Source organism: Chelonoidis abingdonii, chromosome 20 (genome assembly GCF_003597395.2).
Source record: "Chelonoidis abingdonii isolate Lonesome George chromosome 20, CheloAbing_2.0, whole genome shotgun sequence".
NCBI lineage: Eukaryota > Metazoa > Chordata > Testudines > Testudinidae > Chelonoidis > Chelonoidis abingdonii.
Genome location: NC_133788.1, coordinates 19,359,114 through 19,377,088, shown reverse-complemented (window position 1 = coordinate 19,377,088; position 17,975 = coordinate 19,359,114). Strand labels below are relative to the sequence as shown.

At 37.7% G+C, this 17,975-nt stretch overlaps 1 protein-coding gene across 3 annotated transcripts in view; it reads left to right on the top strand.

Annotated features, from left to right (window-relative positions):
- Window positions 1–17,975, top strand: part of VMP1 (vacuole membrane protein 1) — an 85,714-nt gene that overhangs the window by 49,277 nt on the left and 18,462 nt on the right. For all 3 annotated transcript variants that reach the window (XM_032784951.2, XM_032784948.2, XM_032784949.2), the window contains 2 exons: window positions 11,582–11,662; window positions 17,255–17,371. In XM_032784951.2, the coding sequence (XP_032640842.1) occupies window positions 11,582–11,662; window positions 17,255–17,371 (198 nt within the window). The remainder of the gene's footprint in view (window positions 1–11,581; window positions 11,663–17,254; window positions 17,372–17,975) is intronic.

Genomic DNA, 17,975 nt, shown 5'->3' with positions numbered 1-17,975 from the left:
CCTGTTCTTTACTAGTAGAGCAGTGGCGACTAACTTAACACTGGTCTGACTTCTCCTTGTCCAGAACAGTGGCCTGGCTGCCTTCTCTACCGTGTGACAAATATAGAAAAAATGCTTAGTTTTCTTGCATGGAACAAATTCCAGAATCCACACACTGCCAGATCTCTTGCAAGAAGTGAACCTCTGGAATAACTGGGTATAGACCCCATGTACCCTTAACTCCTTGATGAGTGAAATAATGCTAAATTGTATGTAATATCTAGATAGCACTTTGAAAATGTAAAGTGCTAGGTGCTGAAGTGGGTAAGTCATGTAATGCTCCAGCACAGGTCTGAGATGGGGAGCAGAACACACTGAGGGCTGGGGATGTGGTAAAACATGCTAGTGTACTAGAGGACAGATCTGATAAGACTCTGAAACGACATGCTTCTTCCTCTTCCCTTAATCTGTTTCCTTTAATTGTTTCATTCTTTGCATAATTTCTTTCTGTTGAAATGAAACAGTAGAACTTTTTTAATTCACAAGTGAGAGAGCGTCAGATCCAGCTGGAGAGAAGTGCCAGAGCTCAGTTTGTGAGAGTTTCCACTCGCTTTGAGCTCTGACTTAAACACATTCAGCCCCATGGATCATTGCCATAGAACTGGCTCTGGATTGCTGTTATCTTGAGGCTTGTAAGGCAGGCTTTGGAGATACTATGGCTTCTGGTGTTTTAAGAATTTGTTCTGGCAGTTCACAAGTACATTTGCTAATCCTTATCCCAAGATGCTTGGTGGATGGGGGAAATTATTCCAAGCCCTTCCTATTCCAAGATGGACAGAGTAATGAAGAAAATTAGAAAGCCTCTTATTTATGACAGTGTCTAATTAAAACAGAACTCTTCATTCTCTTACTACTATGCTTAGGCAGTTAGCGGTAAATTGTGTAGCATTCATTTCACTGATCAACCTAGATCCGCAGATTTTAGTAGGAGCTCTTATTTTTCAAACAAGGAGTTACTGTTGCTAAGGGTCCTATTTCTGCTCAAATGCAGGTTTAAAGTATCAAATATATTGTCATGGCCATTACAAGGAAAACCTCATTTCATTATGTTCTGGCCTTTTCTACCTAGGTACCTATCTGTCTAGTTATATATGGCCTTCATCACTATGTCTGAGAGCCTTCACCGTAACAGCATTAGTAGCCTATACGGCACTCTCAGCCCCTTTTCTTTTTAGTAGTCACCTTCAAAACTCCTGTGCTGTAAGAGCAATAAGGCTAATTGTGTTTCTCATCAGAGAACTCCCCTCCCCCTCCTTTAGTTTAAGGGATGGGAACTGAGTTTAAGTACTTTCTCTCTTAATATGTGATGCACCAAAATTAGGCCTTGTTCCATCATCCTGAGTGAATTGGCAGTATCTTCAGATAATGTGGAAGCTACATGAAAGGCATTAATGTGAGCAGATTTGCTGGTGGAAATGCATTGATATATTTCTTAAGACACACACCTAGTTCTCGTGTTCCTCCAAACCTTTGTCACATTTTGACATAGATAATTTTATATGTTAGTAGCTTGTTGGCCATTTATTACTGTTTTATTACTTAATTGTTTCTTTGATCTCCTTCAGCATCATGTACTGAGTGTCCTTTTCCTGATCAGTAAGCTAATAGTGTAATTTAATTGCCATATGTATATTCTTATTAGTTGGGATTTGCATCTATACAGTATTTACTGCACGGTCACCCTCTTCCTAAAATATTCTTAGTAAATTCTATGAAATTGTTTAGGTATTGTGTAACTCCCCGCTTCCATGACCATGTCTGTCCTTTCATTATAGCTTATAACCAGGTGTTGTAGTTAGGCCAAAGTCCTCTTCCATTACCAGTCATTCTAGTTTATCTAGTAACTTCTTACATTGGTGTATAGAAATTGATCCTTTTTGTTTTGTCTAGGTGCCCATTTTTATTTGGGCTCCTTAATATGATTACTGTTACTTTTCTAGAATTTACCTCTGTTCTAAACCTGTACTCTTCTCTAGGTACTTATGTGGCTTTCATCACCTTAGTACCCAAGAGTCTCCTGTTCAGCCAGAATTTCTGTTCTCTCCTTCACTGTACAATTGTATTAGGGCATCCCTAGCAGGTGCCTTTGTCCAGCTTCAGTGTTTTTTGCATCTGTCAGGTTTCCTTTAATTTCTAGTTAAAATAATCCTCCAAAACCTTGTTAATTTTCTGTTCCAGCAGTCTGGCTCCATGTCTGCTAAATGGATCCCATCCCTCCTGTACAGGTTCCCCCTTTCTGTAAAGAGTTCCTTTGGTGATAAATATGTTTAAGCCTCTCCTCTTTTCACCATCTTCTCACCCAGATTGTGAACGTTCCTCCATCTCGTTGTCCCTTTGCATAGAACTGGAAGTATTTCAGAGAAGCCTACAATAGAGGACCTGGACAAAAGCTGCCTTCCTAGTAATTTAAATGTAGCTTCAAGTATCATTCTCCTGCGCTTTACTGCATCATTGATCCCATGTGTACAAGGACTAGAATCCCCCTCCCTAGCACTTACTGGAATTTTTTTTAGATGGGTCATGAGATCTGCCACCTTCACACCTGGCAAGTGAGTCTCAAACTGTTTTTATGGTCACCAGATAACCAGCTGTTGATATTTCTAAGGATAGGTCAGTCATTCACCAGGGCCTGTGCATCTCACAACAGTATTCTGAACTCCTGGACTCAACTCCTTGGCATTTGAGGAAGAATCAGCTGCCTCTACCTCTACTGGAAGCTGGGTCCCAGATGAGGACTTTGACCTTCCAATCCATTTTAGCTCTCTCCCACTGAGAGACTGGCTTCCTCAGTTGGAGGATTGAGGAAAGCAGCTTGGAGATGGCCCCACTCCACAGTGTGCCTATTTCCTGTCTTTTTAATCTCTCCCTCTCTTACTCAAGTTTAGCAACTCTGGCCTTAAGTGGCTGCCCATGGGGTCTGGAAACTATGAGCTCTCTTCAGCTGCATTACATACTCAATTTTGCCACAAGATGAGTAGTTCTGTATTCTTCAGTCTGTACAGTGCATGGGGCAGGCAGCTTGTACACTGGTATACTATGCTGCTGATCTTCTATTTCCATAGTTCAATGGGGTTTTTAGTTTGCCAGCATGTATTGGTTTGAACAGAATCTTTATTAGAAGCTCCGTAGCTTGGTTAATTTAACAGATTTCCTTTGCAGTAATCCATTAACTAATTAAGCTGCCGATTCCCACTCAATCTAAACTCCCTACTCCTCATTGGCGCCTCTCCTCTCTCTTTGGCCCTTTTAGGAAGTCCATAGTGTGTACACATGAATTAGCAATGTGGCAGTTTGATACCATGTTGGAAAGATCCATATTTGTCACTTTAAATCTCTTTTCTAACTTCCCTCTAAAATCCACAAGAATGGTGCAAATATTAGCTAGATTATTGACCTCCTACTGGTTGAATTCTGTAATCATTATACAAGCAAAAATTTCCATTGAAGGTAGTGAGAATCTTGCCTGCCTCAGAACTGTAATACTAGACTCTGGTTTACATAGGCCATCCTTGTATTCTTATAAATTCCCAAAATTAATATTCTACTCTATTCTTTGATACCTGGTGTTCTTGTGTGTATTTGCACACTAATCTTTTTAGTTGTATGTTGGGAATTGGGTTTGTAATGTGCACCATTGGCTGCCTTTGGGAGTTCATCACTTTGCAGATAAAAACAGGGACCAGTTTCAGCATTTTTAGGTCTAGATTATGATGTACTAATCAGTAGACATAGTAGCTGCTGTGCTGCTTTCTTGGCTTGTATATGCTATAGTTTATGAACCTATAGCTAGCATTTAGGAACATCTTATTCTGATGAGTTAATAATCCCTCCCTCTCCACTGAAATTCTAGAATTCACTGCCTAACCACAAATGGTCTTTATTCCATAAATTCTGTTTGATTCTATTGTGTTAGAAAGCCCGAAGAAACAAAATATAGTGAAGCTCATTTTTAAAATACCTCAGATTTTTAAATGAAAAAGCAGCTCTGTCTTTGTAGGCAGCACGTAAGACATCAAGAATTTTTAATTTTAATAATCCGTAACAGTAATTTCATGTGTCTTTCTTTAGGAAGAATGTACTCCTCCTTTATATGATTTTTATCATATCTTGCATCATGTAAATGAATTTTAAACTTCTGGTAGGTAACGAACATTACAACCCAATTAGAAATCAAACCTTGGAGGTCTGTGCTCTCATGCGTAGAACTGGCCTTCATGTGAGTTACACACTGATACTGAAAGGCGAGGCAGCTGGGTCAACAGTGGGATAGGTAATGACTATGTAGGTGCCTTTATAGGGAGATGGGATTGCCAAAGGTCCTGATCTTAGAGGCTGGGTGCCCTCAACAATTACTGAATTTGGACCCCAAATTACTCCTGTTTTAATATCAGCCGTTAAACTTCCACCAACAATCCCAGCTTTTGTTGTTAAATACAGCAAAGCCTGCACTTAATACCCCCAAGTATTTTTGTTTGAACTTTAAAGACTCTCTTTTGCTAAGCTGTCCTGCTGGGCAGTTGCTTAAGTCAAGCCTTCTATCACTGATTTTCTCCCAAGCCTTCATTCCAAGCACTTATACCTTTTCATGTTCTGTGTGTGTGTGTGTGTGTGTGTGTGTGTGTGTGTGTGTGTGTATGTATGTATGTATATATATATCCTTACTATATATATCTCCTTACTATATGTTCCATTCTATGCATCTGAAGAAGTGGGCTGTAGCCCACGAAAGCTTATGCTCAAATAAATTTGTTAATCTCTAAGGTGCCACAAGTACTCCTGTTCTTATTCCAGGCACTGTTTCCAAAATCACCTAATGACTAGGTGCTGGTGGAATGCAAGTGCAAAAACCCCTCAGGTGGAAGCTGCAGGAGGAAGTCTCGAGTGTAATTAGGGCCAGTCCATTCAGATCTTTATAAGGCAGTAATACTAATTGAGACCGAATTAGTCGCACAATGGGTCCCTTTGGCCTTACAACTGCTGAATAAATCTACAAATGAACCTACAAACAAACCATTTTAAAGAACATTATATTTAAAATATATAGAGCCTCATAATTTGGCATTTTCTATGTTGTAACAAGGCTCATAAACTTCACAAGCCTAAGGAAAACGGTGTATCTATTTCCACTTGATAAAACTTCTTTATGCTTGTGCCCCTGGATATCACAATGATGGGTGTATTAGGGGTTGTCTACAAGGTGCAGCAGTGCACACTAATGTGTTGCACATTAATTGATCTGTGTAAACACTTCAGAAATAGCACTGCTGTAGCGCACATGGCCGCACTATGTGGACATGTGCTTAGAAATGCTTAGATGGGCAGATAGAGGCACTTGTGCTGGGTCAAAATGTGAATGCCAATTCAAGGAATTGTTTTCACAAAGCATTCTTCCTTATAGATGTCTGTGGATCTCTTGTGTGTGTTAGATAGCTAAATTCAAATACTAATGAACCAGCCTCTGGTCCTGCTATTCTTTCCTGCTCTTTTTAATTGACTTGTTTTGTGGAAGCCATAGCTCCAGAACAGAGCCTACAGTGCTAGCACCAGGGCAGTAGTTTTTCTGCTGGACACAAGTGAATGACAAGTCGTGCACAAATTTGTGAAAGGGAGGCGTATTCGCCTTATCTCAATACTCTGCATGACTCGTAGCAGCTCTCAGTATGTTGGAAGATCTAGTTCTCTTCAGTGTTACACGGTTACCATAGACCCAGTCTTCTTGTCCCTTGAGGGACTACACCTTATTCCCATGAATGATCCCCTTGAAACTTTAAAGACTGCTCATGTAAGGGTTACTGGCTGCCGCCCCATATTGTTAAGGTTCAGAGCTCTTCAGTCACTTTCAGTTAGCTATCTGCCATGGGACTGTGAACTGGATGAGTCTCACTCTGCTTTAAAGATTAAGAAAAACAGAGTTGCCTGAATTTTGGCCATTTCACATTCTGAAACCCAAACCAATCTGTCCTTTAAGATTCACTAATTACTATTTTGTGTACACCTTTGTCTATACAAAATCTGAATCAATATCAGGAAATGATTTATGCTGCTGGAAATGCATCTACTTAGCTAATACATTGAAGAGAATCCTTTAAAGTCCAGTATAATTTTGTCTTTCTTGTAAGAGCAAGGAAACACTCATGTTTTAAAACGAAGGAAGGAAGAGGGGAAATGTGACTACAAATTTTGTAAAAATGGAAACAAAACAAGCCAAGGGAATGAAGTGAGGCCTTGCAGATGAGGCACGGAATTACTTTATGTACAATTTGATGAACAGTGATTTTTATAGTGGCCAATGGTCTATGTTAAGATATATACACAAACCATTGCTGTAGGGTTGTGAGCTGGATCCTCTTGGTAAAGCTTGCTGAGAAGCAAAAGGTTTGGTTGTTTTTCAATTTCCCCTTGATTTTGTTTGCCTGCAGTTTGCAATAATAAAATGTTATCATCAATACATTGTACTTCAGTAAGTCACTTTTTTCATAAAAGGGAGATCAGGAGCAAAACTTTTTAAACTGCCAACTGAGACCTGTGATTCAGTATTTCAACATTGGCTATTTTTTGATGATGCTTATTTCCATTCCAGTTCTTGTGATCTGATGATTAACCCAGTGAAGTAATATATAATCATTTAACCTTCCCTTGCCTGTCTTGCAGTAGTCACAGGAAATCTATTCCCAAACCAAAAACAAATCTTCTTTGATAGCAACATAGTGAGTAAAAAAAATACTGTAATGTTAGGGTGAATGAATCATAGTAGCGGAGAGGAGAGGAGAGGAAAGTCTAGATTCTTTAATTTTGGGGGAATATGTTTTGCCTGTAAGTAGTTGAACTTATGTATTTCTTTATTTTAAAGTAAGAAATAGATTAATTATATGAGAGTTAATTGTTTTATTAAACACTAACGAATGTATTGGAAAAGAAACTGTTCCCAACATCAGTCTTTTCTCTTGTGCGCTTGTATTGTGAAATAGGTAAAAGTTGTGAAACTGATGATGGTAGTGTCTGAGAAATGAAACTTATGAGGGGTTTTTTATTATTGCAGATGTTCTAAAAAATTGACAAATTAAATTTAAGGAAGCAATAAAGTTTTCTACATTTGTTTCCATTAAAATAAACTGCAAAACACTGCAACTGCTTAACTTTGTAGTGATTCTAACCTGTATATTGCTATCCAATATATACTTATATAGCTGTGATTTTATTTTAGTTTGGAGTAAAGTATAAAATGTACAGACCATAAACAGATAAAATTAGTTTAATTTACTCCAACTTAAAATAGTGCTGTCTTTTTAAGTTTTATTTTAAACATAATGAAAAAAACAGGAGAAAGAGAGAATCGTAAACTGAAAATAGTTAACATGAAAAGTAAATAACTAAAGTTGTCTATAACATGGAATATTATACTGTTACTACTGAAAAAAGTCTTCAAAAAAAGAATAAAATGAGCTTTTTACAATTGTCCTTAATTTTTGTAAATCACACTTTCTGAAATGGGAAATGTTTGTTCCTCTCTGGAAGAAAATATTTTAATTTAAGGTAGGCTGTTCACTTTTTGAATTGTAGGTGATTGTATTAGATTACAAACATCTTTTAAAGCATAAGTATTTACTTCTTTAAAGTAAAATGTTAATTTATATTTATGCTGCTTAGCATAGATTCAAAGTCTATCTATAATTTAGTTATATTGTAATTATGTTCTATAAATGTTATGCTAAATGTTACCTCATAGCTCTTTTGCTAGAGGGTTCGTTTCAAATTCTAACTCATAAACATATAATAGTAAAAATTAAATGCAATCTACTTCCGTTGTAATATAGCACATACCTGTTTGAGTAACTGGATTTTAATGTCTTAAAATTAGTTTAAAGATGTATTAAACCTAGTTTAATACAATACTGTGTAAAAACTTTACTTGATTTAAAGTGCAAGTGTCACTTTAATTCCATGAACATTGTGAAACGGTTGGCAAAATAGGAACTGAAAGTGTCATGCTCATATCGAATATTGTTATAAAATACCTAGAGCAACATCTTATGAAATTCCTATGCAGAAGGCAGCATTTTCTTTAGTTTATCCTTTCAACAAAGATGTAAATTCTGTTTCTGAAGTAAAATTGGCTTTTAAAACAATACTTTAATAGGCTTTTTCCAACATAAATAAAATTGCCAGTAGGTACGCTTTTAAAACAGTATTTCCATGTTGATCTTCATTAGGCCATTGGAGTGGCTGTTTTTTTCCTTCATTTGTGTTGCTCTTAACGACTTTTATTGGTGGCTGTGTGATCATACTGAAATTTTAAAAGGGTCTCATTTCCTCTCTGCTCATCATGCCTAACTCATGTTAACCTTAGTGGAAGTTGTGTGTGTTCTGAGCAAATGAGATCCTCACATGTATCACTTCTCTTACAAGTGCTTACACATTAAACTGTTTCATATTTGTTTTCAATTAAAAAATAATTTTGAAGACATTTTAGTATGAGAAGCTGCCACCCAGACTAACCAAGAGCAATGTATTTGACATATGAAAAGTTTTGGGCTATCCTACTTCATAGATCAATTGTTATTTACAGCCACAACTTTTAACTGGTGACTAAAATGTAGGTAAATTTTTGTGATTATTGCATAACAAGCTGCTTTCTTTAATGCCTAGCATTTCCCTGGTTGCTTTATCCAGAAAGTCTGGCAACACAAAACCCCTTAATATAATTTCTTATAAATGCAAAAATAGAAGATAAAGTGGTGGAAAGCATTGATAATCCTGCGGTAGCTTCTCAATTTAGCTAAAAGGCAAGATGGTACCATGAAATGTCTCAGATATGCATTTCCATATAATTAATATAATAAACTGCTTCTTCTCAGACTCTTTTTTTTTTTTTCTTGGGAAGAAAGTTCAAAGCAAAAAGATGAGAAAGTAAAAATATGCAACATTTATAGATACTTTGCCAAATTTAAATTTTTAGTCCCAGTCCCAATGAAGTCACTGGGAGTCTTAAGATTTAAACAGGAGCAGGAATGGGCACTTGTTTATAAGCTACTTGTGGTTTCAATAGCCTGTAAACTTAAAGTAGAAAACAAATTGGAAGGAGTTTTAAATATAACTATTTTATCCTATTTTATTTGTCAATAAAATGTGTAGATAGTGGGTTATGAGGTGGTATATATGAGATGTTATTACTATTCGTATAGCAAAATTTCCCACTGGAGTATCATAAAATAAAATATCGGATGAGCACATTTTAAAAAATCCACATAAACACTAAATGCCCCATTATGGGGGGGAGGGGGTATAAAAATCTGACTTCTTCATTTTTCTATTTTCTGTAATTTATAGTATTAATTTTTGCTAGTCCTAATTTGGACGTGTTCTAAAAACAGTAGTTTAAAACAGAAAATTTCAATGATCGCTCTTTCTACAATAATAGAATTTCTAAATTAAGAACTTTTCTCAGAGTATAAAACTCACAGTAAGTAAAGTTGTAGTATGAATTTTAACAGTGACATAATTGTGTTTAAACAGAAAAACACTTAGGTTAGAACAATAACCTGCCTGACTGTGAAAAGCTATCTTTAAACCTAAAATTACCATTTCAACTCAAAGAACTCAGTTAATTACTAAGAATCCTCCAAATTTGTTTTTTAAAAAATGCCATAATGAATGGGTTTTATTTTACTGTAACTTGGGGAAAAGATGCAATGTTATAGGAAAGATCTTTTTAACAAAGCTGAACAACAAGTGGAATAAATATTAAGTTGCTTAAATATTCAAATTTTTACTTCAAAAATGTGTGCATGTGTGAATCGCATCCATTTGCTTACTGCTGTTGTTCATGAAAAATATTTGCTGTTTATACGTTTCTGAAGGTTCTGTTATAGTAATGAGAATAAGTTTTAAAAATTTGTAGGTTGAATTACATTAGCATATCTAGCCATGAAAGGGGTAGGGGGGTTAATAATCAGATTGTTAGGCAAGATGCTTGCTATGAAAGGAGGTTGTGTCTACCAACCTTTGTAACAGAATATAAAAACATACATAATATCTGACTTTTGACAAAATCTTATTAATGTGAACTCTCCCAATTTTAAGCACCCTAATATCAAAGTATTCCCTTTTTATATCGTACAGTTTGTTCCAAGCCTGAGAGATGTCTTTGCACATGGATCCACTTAAACAGACCTGTTTTAATTTGAATAACAATTGTATATTCCAGCAGGTTTCTGTTTTACTTCCTATATTTAAATGAAATTAATTTACCTCTGTGGGATTACATTTTATAGTAATTTTGATTTTAAAATAGCCATTTTACTGTCTATCTGATAAAGCAACAGACACTCTAAAGTTTATTATGTCAAATGTTTCTCTGACTTTAAAAATCAGAAAGTAAACAGCACATTAAATGATAAAGCTATTGTGTTTTAAATGACTGAAATCAGTATTTTACAGTCTTATTAGTGATAATTGTAGCCATGTTGGTCCCAGGATATTAGAGACAGGATGGGTGAGGCAATACCTTTTATCGGACCAACTTCTGTTGGTGAAAGAGACAAGCTCCTAAGCTAAAGAGAGCTCCATTCCATTGCATTCTTAAATTAATTCCATTCTTAATTAAATCCATTCTTAAGAGCTCTGTGTAGCTCAAAAGCTTGTCTCTTTCACCAACAGAAGTTAGTCAGATTAAAAGATATTACCTCACCCACCTTGTCTTTTTCTTAGTGATAAAGCATTTAGATTAAGGAATTTGTGGGAAATAGAACAGAACTGTTCACCCTTATCATTTTTATAGACTTCAGTCATTTAAATGCAGTATGGCACTGTTCACAGAAATATATTTTGGAGGTAGGCTACATGGAGTTGGAATGGCTCTGATGCAGAGGGAATATAGGCTTAACATTGACATGACCACCTTCTTCATTGCTTTTTAAATCTCAGGGGTGAAATTCTAGCTCCAATAACATCAGTAAGTTTTGCCATTAACTTTGATGGGGCCTCAGAATTTCAATTGTTGTAGCAACCAGGAGCACATGTTGTTGGAGACCCTGGTTTGAGAGCATCTTTCCACAGTGATAGAGACGTGAGGTATTATGGAAATACTGTGTGCTGACCTCACCTTCTGAAAGTACCTTCTACCATCTGTGACACACTGCTGGTGGCCTTGCAGGGATTAACCTCTTCTGCAGCATGAGGAGTAGTGCAGTAGTGGAAGCAGAAACTCAAGGGTGTGGAAAGGAAAATATGCTAGAAGGGATTATTCTGTAGTGGAGTAATCTGTACCTATGTGACATAGTTTGGAAGATTTATGTCTGCAGGAAAAGCTAAAAACTGGTAACTGTAAATGTTCAGAATTTCAGCTTGGCTAACGATGATGAATGTTTGGTTCACTGACATGTCAAATTTGCTTTCTTGTCTTAACAGCTCTCTAATTGCTCGCTTGTAAAATACAAACGCTAGAGGACAGGTTTGAGAATATGAAATTATATGCTGTGCGTTGCTCAAGAGATGCTTTCATTTCGTTTCCATCCTTATTAATGTCCTGCTTCCTTGTTTACAGGACTTTGCCTCCCGAGCTAAACTGGCTGTCCAGAACCTGGTGCAGAAGGTTGGATTTTTTGGCATTTTGGCCTGTGCTTCAGTAAGTTCATTCCAGTAACACAGTTTGGGGAGTGTGGGGGCAGGGAAGTCTCACAGAAATGTGAATAATCTATGTGAAATTTATTACTTATGTGCAGTGAAATAACATTAAATTGCCCATGGCTTGGTCTGGTTTTCAACAACCCAATTTTAATCTTCACGTTCATCAAACAAGAGTTGTTCTCCATGTTGGGGGAATGGAGTGCTGGCGGTGGTAATTATTATTTGTGGAAGCACATTGGAGCTGCAGTCATGACCAGAACCCATTGCGCTAGGCGGTATTAAACACAGAACAAAGATGACCCCTGCCCTGAAGAGCTTAGTGTTTTGTTTCCTTGACGTCTCAGCTCTCATCAAAAACTGAGATGGATTAACAAGGCAGTGAGAACAAAACAAGGGAGATGCATACTTTCAAGGAAGATTTTTAATAAGTTTAAGAAAGCCCCAACAACTCCCAACTCAGGGCTTCCCTGTGAGTTTCAGGATGGCTTCTGGGTATCCACAAGATGCAGTGGTTAGTTATATGGTAAAGCTTGTTACAGTGAAGCCTGATGCTTACTGTGATGTTGCTGCTGCCTAAGAATTGGAAAGATTTATGGTCCAGTGTGCCTCACATTGAAGTTTTCAGCAGAGTAAACAAAGGTATCCTTAAAAGCAAGTTAAATGCCCATAAGCTTCTACTTCATAACAGGCAGCAGACTCTGTATTAGTCTGTATTGGTCTTGTCTAATGCAAGAGCATGCCGTGTTACCCACTATCCTGTGACTAGGGCGTAAGCAGGCCCGCTCCTCCTATCCTGGTTCCGTAGAGAGTGAACCAGTTCTGATTTCTGGGGATTAGTCATAAAGAACCTGTATCCTGGTTTGTTATGACTGGTTCGGTCACTACCCTAGGGTCTTGATAAAACCTTGTTTTCATTTCTGTAGATGTCTGACATACTTGGGCTAATAATTCTCTGCACTTCTACATTTTAAACAAGAAGCAGGAATGGAAACATCCCCCACATAGCAAAACTGTCTCTGCAAAACACACAACCAGATTAAAATGGTCACCCACAGTGATTCCTCAAAATGTGTCCACAAGACATTCTCTCAGCTCACTCTACCCTAAGGAGCCCAAGAGAGCAAATGGACTAAGGAAAGGGAGTGAATCGTAAAGTCACAGCCCTCTAGCAGCCTTCTGTCTTCTAAACCAGGGGGCTGTTGGTTCAAGCACCTCCGCTAAAGGCTATGGTGATGCCCTTGCACAGGGGAAGCAAAAGTAGCAACGTCTCACACCTTGTAGGATTTTAATCCAGCACCTTAAAATTCCCTCTGGAAGCTGTTAGGGAGACAGGATATTTTTTCTCTCCCCGCTGTTGCTGACAGATGTGATTATTGGTGGGGGTGCATTGCATATCCCAGTTGAGACCTGTTGCCATCCTTCGGCACCCTCTGTGAGCCTAGCTTCTTTATTAGCTTCCAGAACTTCAGAGATGGCGAATAATAATATTGGTAAAAGTTAGGGCCCTTACGTTTACTGGCAAAGATCAATCTGATTACAGTTTCTGGCTTGGCCCTCATTATCACGTAGCTGGCAAACTCCTTCCAGTTTAAGCAGTCAATTATTTTTTGTCAAGGTCCAAATTTCTTCATCCAGGTATAGTCACGGGCCAGACTCCAGAGAAAATAATACCTCCCCCCTCCTCCCGCCCCCCCAAAAATGATAAATAAAAAGATATAGGGGTCCATTCAAAAGTATCTGGCAATCCAGATTTGGCGTGCAGCCCTTGTGTAGAGCTAGATCACTGAGCTGAATTATACTCAATAAAGCTCTCAAATTAGTAAGCTTTTGTCAGGTCTGACTCATCATTCTGCAGTCACTATCTCGTGAGATGTTACTGAATAGCCTAATGTGTCTGCTTTGTTTAATGAGAAAAACAATTTAAAAATGGTAGATGACTTATCAGAGCAGTTGGACTGGGTAAAATGTGGATATCGGGAAAACAGGAACATATGTAAACATGGGGGGAAGATGTTACTTAGTAATGCTTTAGCTTAGTGTTCAATCATTTTCTTTGTGTGGTGCAGTATTACCAACTAAGGTGCATTGTATCTTAAATGTGAGTTAGCCTGTCAGCTCAGTCTGCTTCTGCTGTACAGTATGCTATTTGTTTTCATGCATGTGGAAATTCCGGATGACTCTAGTGTACACTAAGTGATGAATTCCTTTTAAAATGTAATTTTTGAATTTTGCTTATGAAAACATTACAAAGACAGCATGATATGAACTTCTCATGGGCAATGCTTCAAGGGGCTTGGCTACATTAGAAATTTCAAAGCGCTGCCCCGGTATAGTCAGAGCCGCAGTGCTGGGAGAGAGCTCTCCCAGCGCTGCTTGTAAACCACATCCCTTACCGGTGTAACGTGCAGCACTGGGAGCTGCGCCCCCAGCGCTGCCGCCCTGATTACACTGACACTTTACAGTGCTGCATCTTGCAGCGGTCAGGGGGGTGTTTTTTCACACCCCTGAGCGCGAAAGTTGCAGCGCTGTAAAGTGCCAATGTAGCCAAGCCCAAGGAAGACATTGGATAATTCTAGGGAGGCATGCTTTGTTGCCTGTGTAGACCAAAATCATTGCGCACAACAGAGACTCCTTCATTCCCACCAACGGCTCCCTGTGTGCCATCTTCTCATCCCTCTCTATTTCAGGGACTCCCTGAGTCTCCCCATACCAGGGGCTCTGTGTCTCCCCCTTCGCCCTGCTTTGCCACATGCAAGGGGCTCTGCGTGTATTTCTTTTTCTCCGTATCATTCTTACTACTTTTGTTTTCTGGCTCGGAGATAAGTCACTCAGGGTCTTAATATTGTAAACTGTATTGGGAAGATAGGCAGAGTTGACATGGGGGTTGGGGAGGGGGACTACATTGTGCAGAGTTCCGAAATTATCACATTAGAGACCCACTCAATTTCATATTTGTGTCAAAAGCCTCACAAGCTCAGCCAGCAGGGCTGATTGGCCACAGTTTTATTCAATGGCAATTTGAAAGGAAGCATTGCCACTGTCCTGAAGATAATTCCTGCAGCTCCTATCTTGAGGAAGCTGCAGCCACTTGGCCATAAATAGTATTTGCCCAGCGTTCCCAAGTTATTCTGTTGTTGGACAGGACTATGCTCACAGTTGGGCAAACCCTGGGGAGTCTGACAGTCGTCACTAGGGGAAAAAAGCATGTTTTTAACTTGTTTGTTAATTTGTAACCCTAGTATGGACAATGCAATCTGTAGCTTTAACATCTAGAATAAACCTCAACCAGCTAACATGTTAAAACTATAAATTACCTTGTCTGTATTAGAATTTTAACACATTAGCTAACGCGTGTTAAAAACATACACATTTTCCTAGTGAAGACAAGGCCATAGCAGAATGATCCTAGCCTGTGGTATCCGCTATCCCTACCTAACCTCCAAAGACTATCCACCATTGAATTCCATTAATAGCAATTTATTTGGCAATCTAGCAACTAACTAGCCCTTTACCAGTACTCTGAGCTCAGATAGCTTGTCTAGATCTGTGAGGGCTCTCCAGTTTATGAACAGAATGGCAAAAGCAGCCCTAAGAGATCCTTATGGTAGGCCAGTGAGAATTTCACATTCTGTGGTTAGCTTTTTCTGACGTCCTTCCATACTCATTTTGGGTATGTCTAGATTAGGATAAAAGGAGTGTTAAGACAGCACGTTAGCAACATATTTTAGCATCCTAACGTGGGCAGGTTACCTTGTATTTTAACAGGTGTTAGCTGGTTGAGAGGAACCCTAGGTTTCCCCTAGTTAATGCATGTTCAGATACAACTTACCCCATCTATGCTATGGTTTTCATGTAGAGCTGTCAAACAGTTTAAAGAAATAATCACAATTAATCACAGTTTCAATCTACAAATATAGGGGTTTTTTATATAACTGTACACAAAAAACGAAAACAATGTACAACTTCAGCGCCAACAAGTCCGCTCAGTCCTACTTCTTGTTCAGCCAATTGCTAAGACAAACAAGTTTGTTTACATTTACAGGAGATAATACTGCCCACTTCTTATGTACAGTGTCACCTGAAAGTGAGAACAGGCATTTGCATGGCACCCTTGTAGCCAGCGTTGCAAGATTTTTGTGTGTCAGGCTAAACATTTGTATACCCATCCATGCTTCAACTTGTAGGCACTAAAGTCATAATAATAATTTTACATTTGTAAGCTTCACTTTCATGATAGAGATTGCACTACCATACTTGTATGACGTGAATTGAAAAATATGATTTCTTGTTTCTTTTTGACAGTGCAAATATTTGTAATAAAAATTAATGTAAAGTTAGCACTGTACAGTTTTTATTCTGTATTGTAACTGAAATCAATATATTTGAAAATGTAGAAAAACATCCCAAAAATATTTATAATAAATGTAAATTGGTATTCTAGTATTTAACAGTGTGATTAAAACTGCAATTAATTGTGACTTTTTAATCTAGTTAATTTGTTTTGCGTTAATCGCTTGTTTTCATGTAATAGTTAGTGTATTGAGTAATATGATTTAAAAAAAAACACCTTATAGACTAGTGTAGACTTGTTTTGTGAGAGAAATACATCTCTCTAATAGGTAAATCCAGTTAGTAGCTTTCTATAAGTAAGATGGTTATTAGTGTGGTCAAGATGCAGCTTAAGCAAAGATGGGCATGAGTGGATACCATTTGATGTTTCTTGCCTTCTTAGGAAAGTGGTGGGTGCTCAAATGAACTTCTAATTAAACTTGGAATTACTAGTCTGTAACAACCTGTTAAATGTTAACCATATATTAAAACTTGAAATCTTAAATGTCACTTTTATAGCTCTCTCAGTATCTAATTTGCCTATATTTATTTGTTCACGTAACAGAACAGGGAAAGCAGAAATAATGTGGGAAAATAGCAGTGTAATTCACTGCTACTGTAAGCAAAGCATCCTTGTGTGTTTACTCTTATCTGACAGATGCAGTATGCTGTGGGCTGTATGTTAAGTATCAAGTCTTGGAATTGGTTGGTCTTTTCTTAGTATTATGATCCCTTCTCTAAAATGTTCTTGAAATTAAATAAAAATTAAAGGAAAGAGTTTAACAATAAAGAAATCCTTTAATTTTTAACGAAATACTTTTGTTCTTTAAATAAACATCTTTACTTTTTATTTATGACTGTAAATACCAGGGGTTTTATGCCTTTCAGACAGAAATCATTGCAGATCATTTTGAGCATTGACTCACATGAGCAACATGCTTGTCAGGGAGAGAATTTGATATATATCACTCAAACTGCTCGCTGTGTTTTCTCTGCTTTTCATATGGAAAACCTCTGTTACTCTTTTATCCTCAGATTAAAAGAATAGCAATCAGAGTGGAATTGTCTGGGACATTGTCTAGCTGAAGCTTAATGATTTAAGTTATGGGCTATAATATTAACATTTTTGTGTGTATTAAGGCACAATTTTGGGATGGTTTTGAGGAATGGGGAGGAGGTCATTTTTTAAAGTTTGAGATATTAAGTAAAGTGAATGTAATGTTGAGTTCTGGTTCTTTTTTCTTTCTCTTATACTTCATAGATTCCAAATCCTCTGTTTGACCTGGCAGGGATAACATGTGGCCACTTTCTGGTTCCCTTTTGGACCTTCTTTGGCGCAACCTTAATTGGGAAAGCAATAATTAAAATGCACATCCAGGCAAGTACATGTTACACCTCTTATAAAACACCGGGGAGGATTTGTTGTAAGTATGAACTGCACTATTATCTCTGCAGTATTTCAGTGAGCTGTGGTGACCCCTTCCTGACTCACTGTGATGAAAATTCATTTGGTGCAACAGATTTAAAATAAAGGTTCTGTTGGAGTTACTGTACTCAAAACTTGGGCAACTAAATAATCTATGGCTATAAACTCACCCCCTACACCACTCAGGAAATTGGTGGTTAGCCAAGTTATTTACCTAGGGTTTTTACCAGATGGAAAAGGCTTCATACTCATAATGAACTTACCTTTTTGGTAACACACATACATGTTCGTTTTCAGAAAGCACTGGAATGAGCGTTTATCAGTCAGGAAGTATTTTTAAATGTTCACTTTCACTTGAGTTAGTCTTAAAGAAAATCCCAATTCTTTCATCCCACTGATGGTCTCTGCTGAAGCCAACCTGGGGGTATGTGTTTGGACACCTCGGCCATTATTTTCAAAAGTCACTGGTGACTGAGACACTTCAAAGGGGACTGATTTTCAGAGAACAGGTACTTAATATTTTCTGAAAATGAAGCCCTTTCAATGTACATAAAGT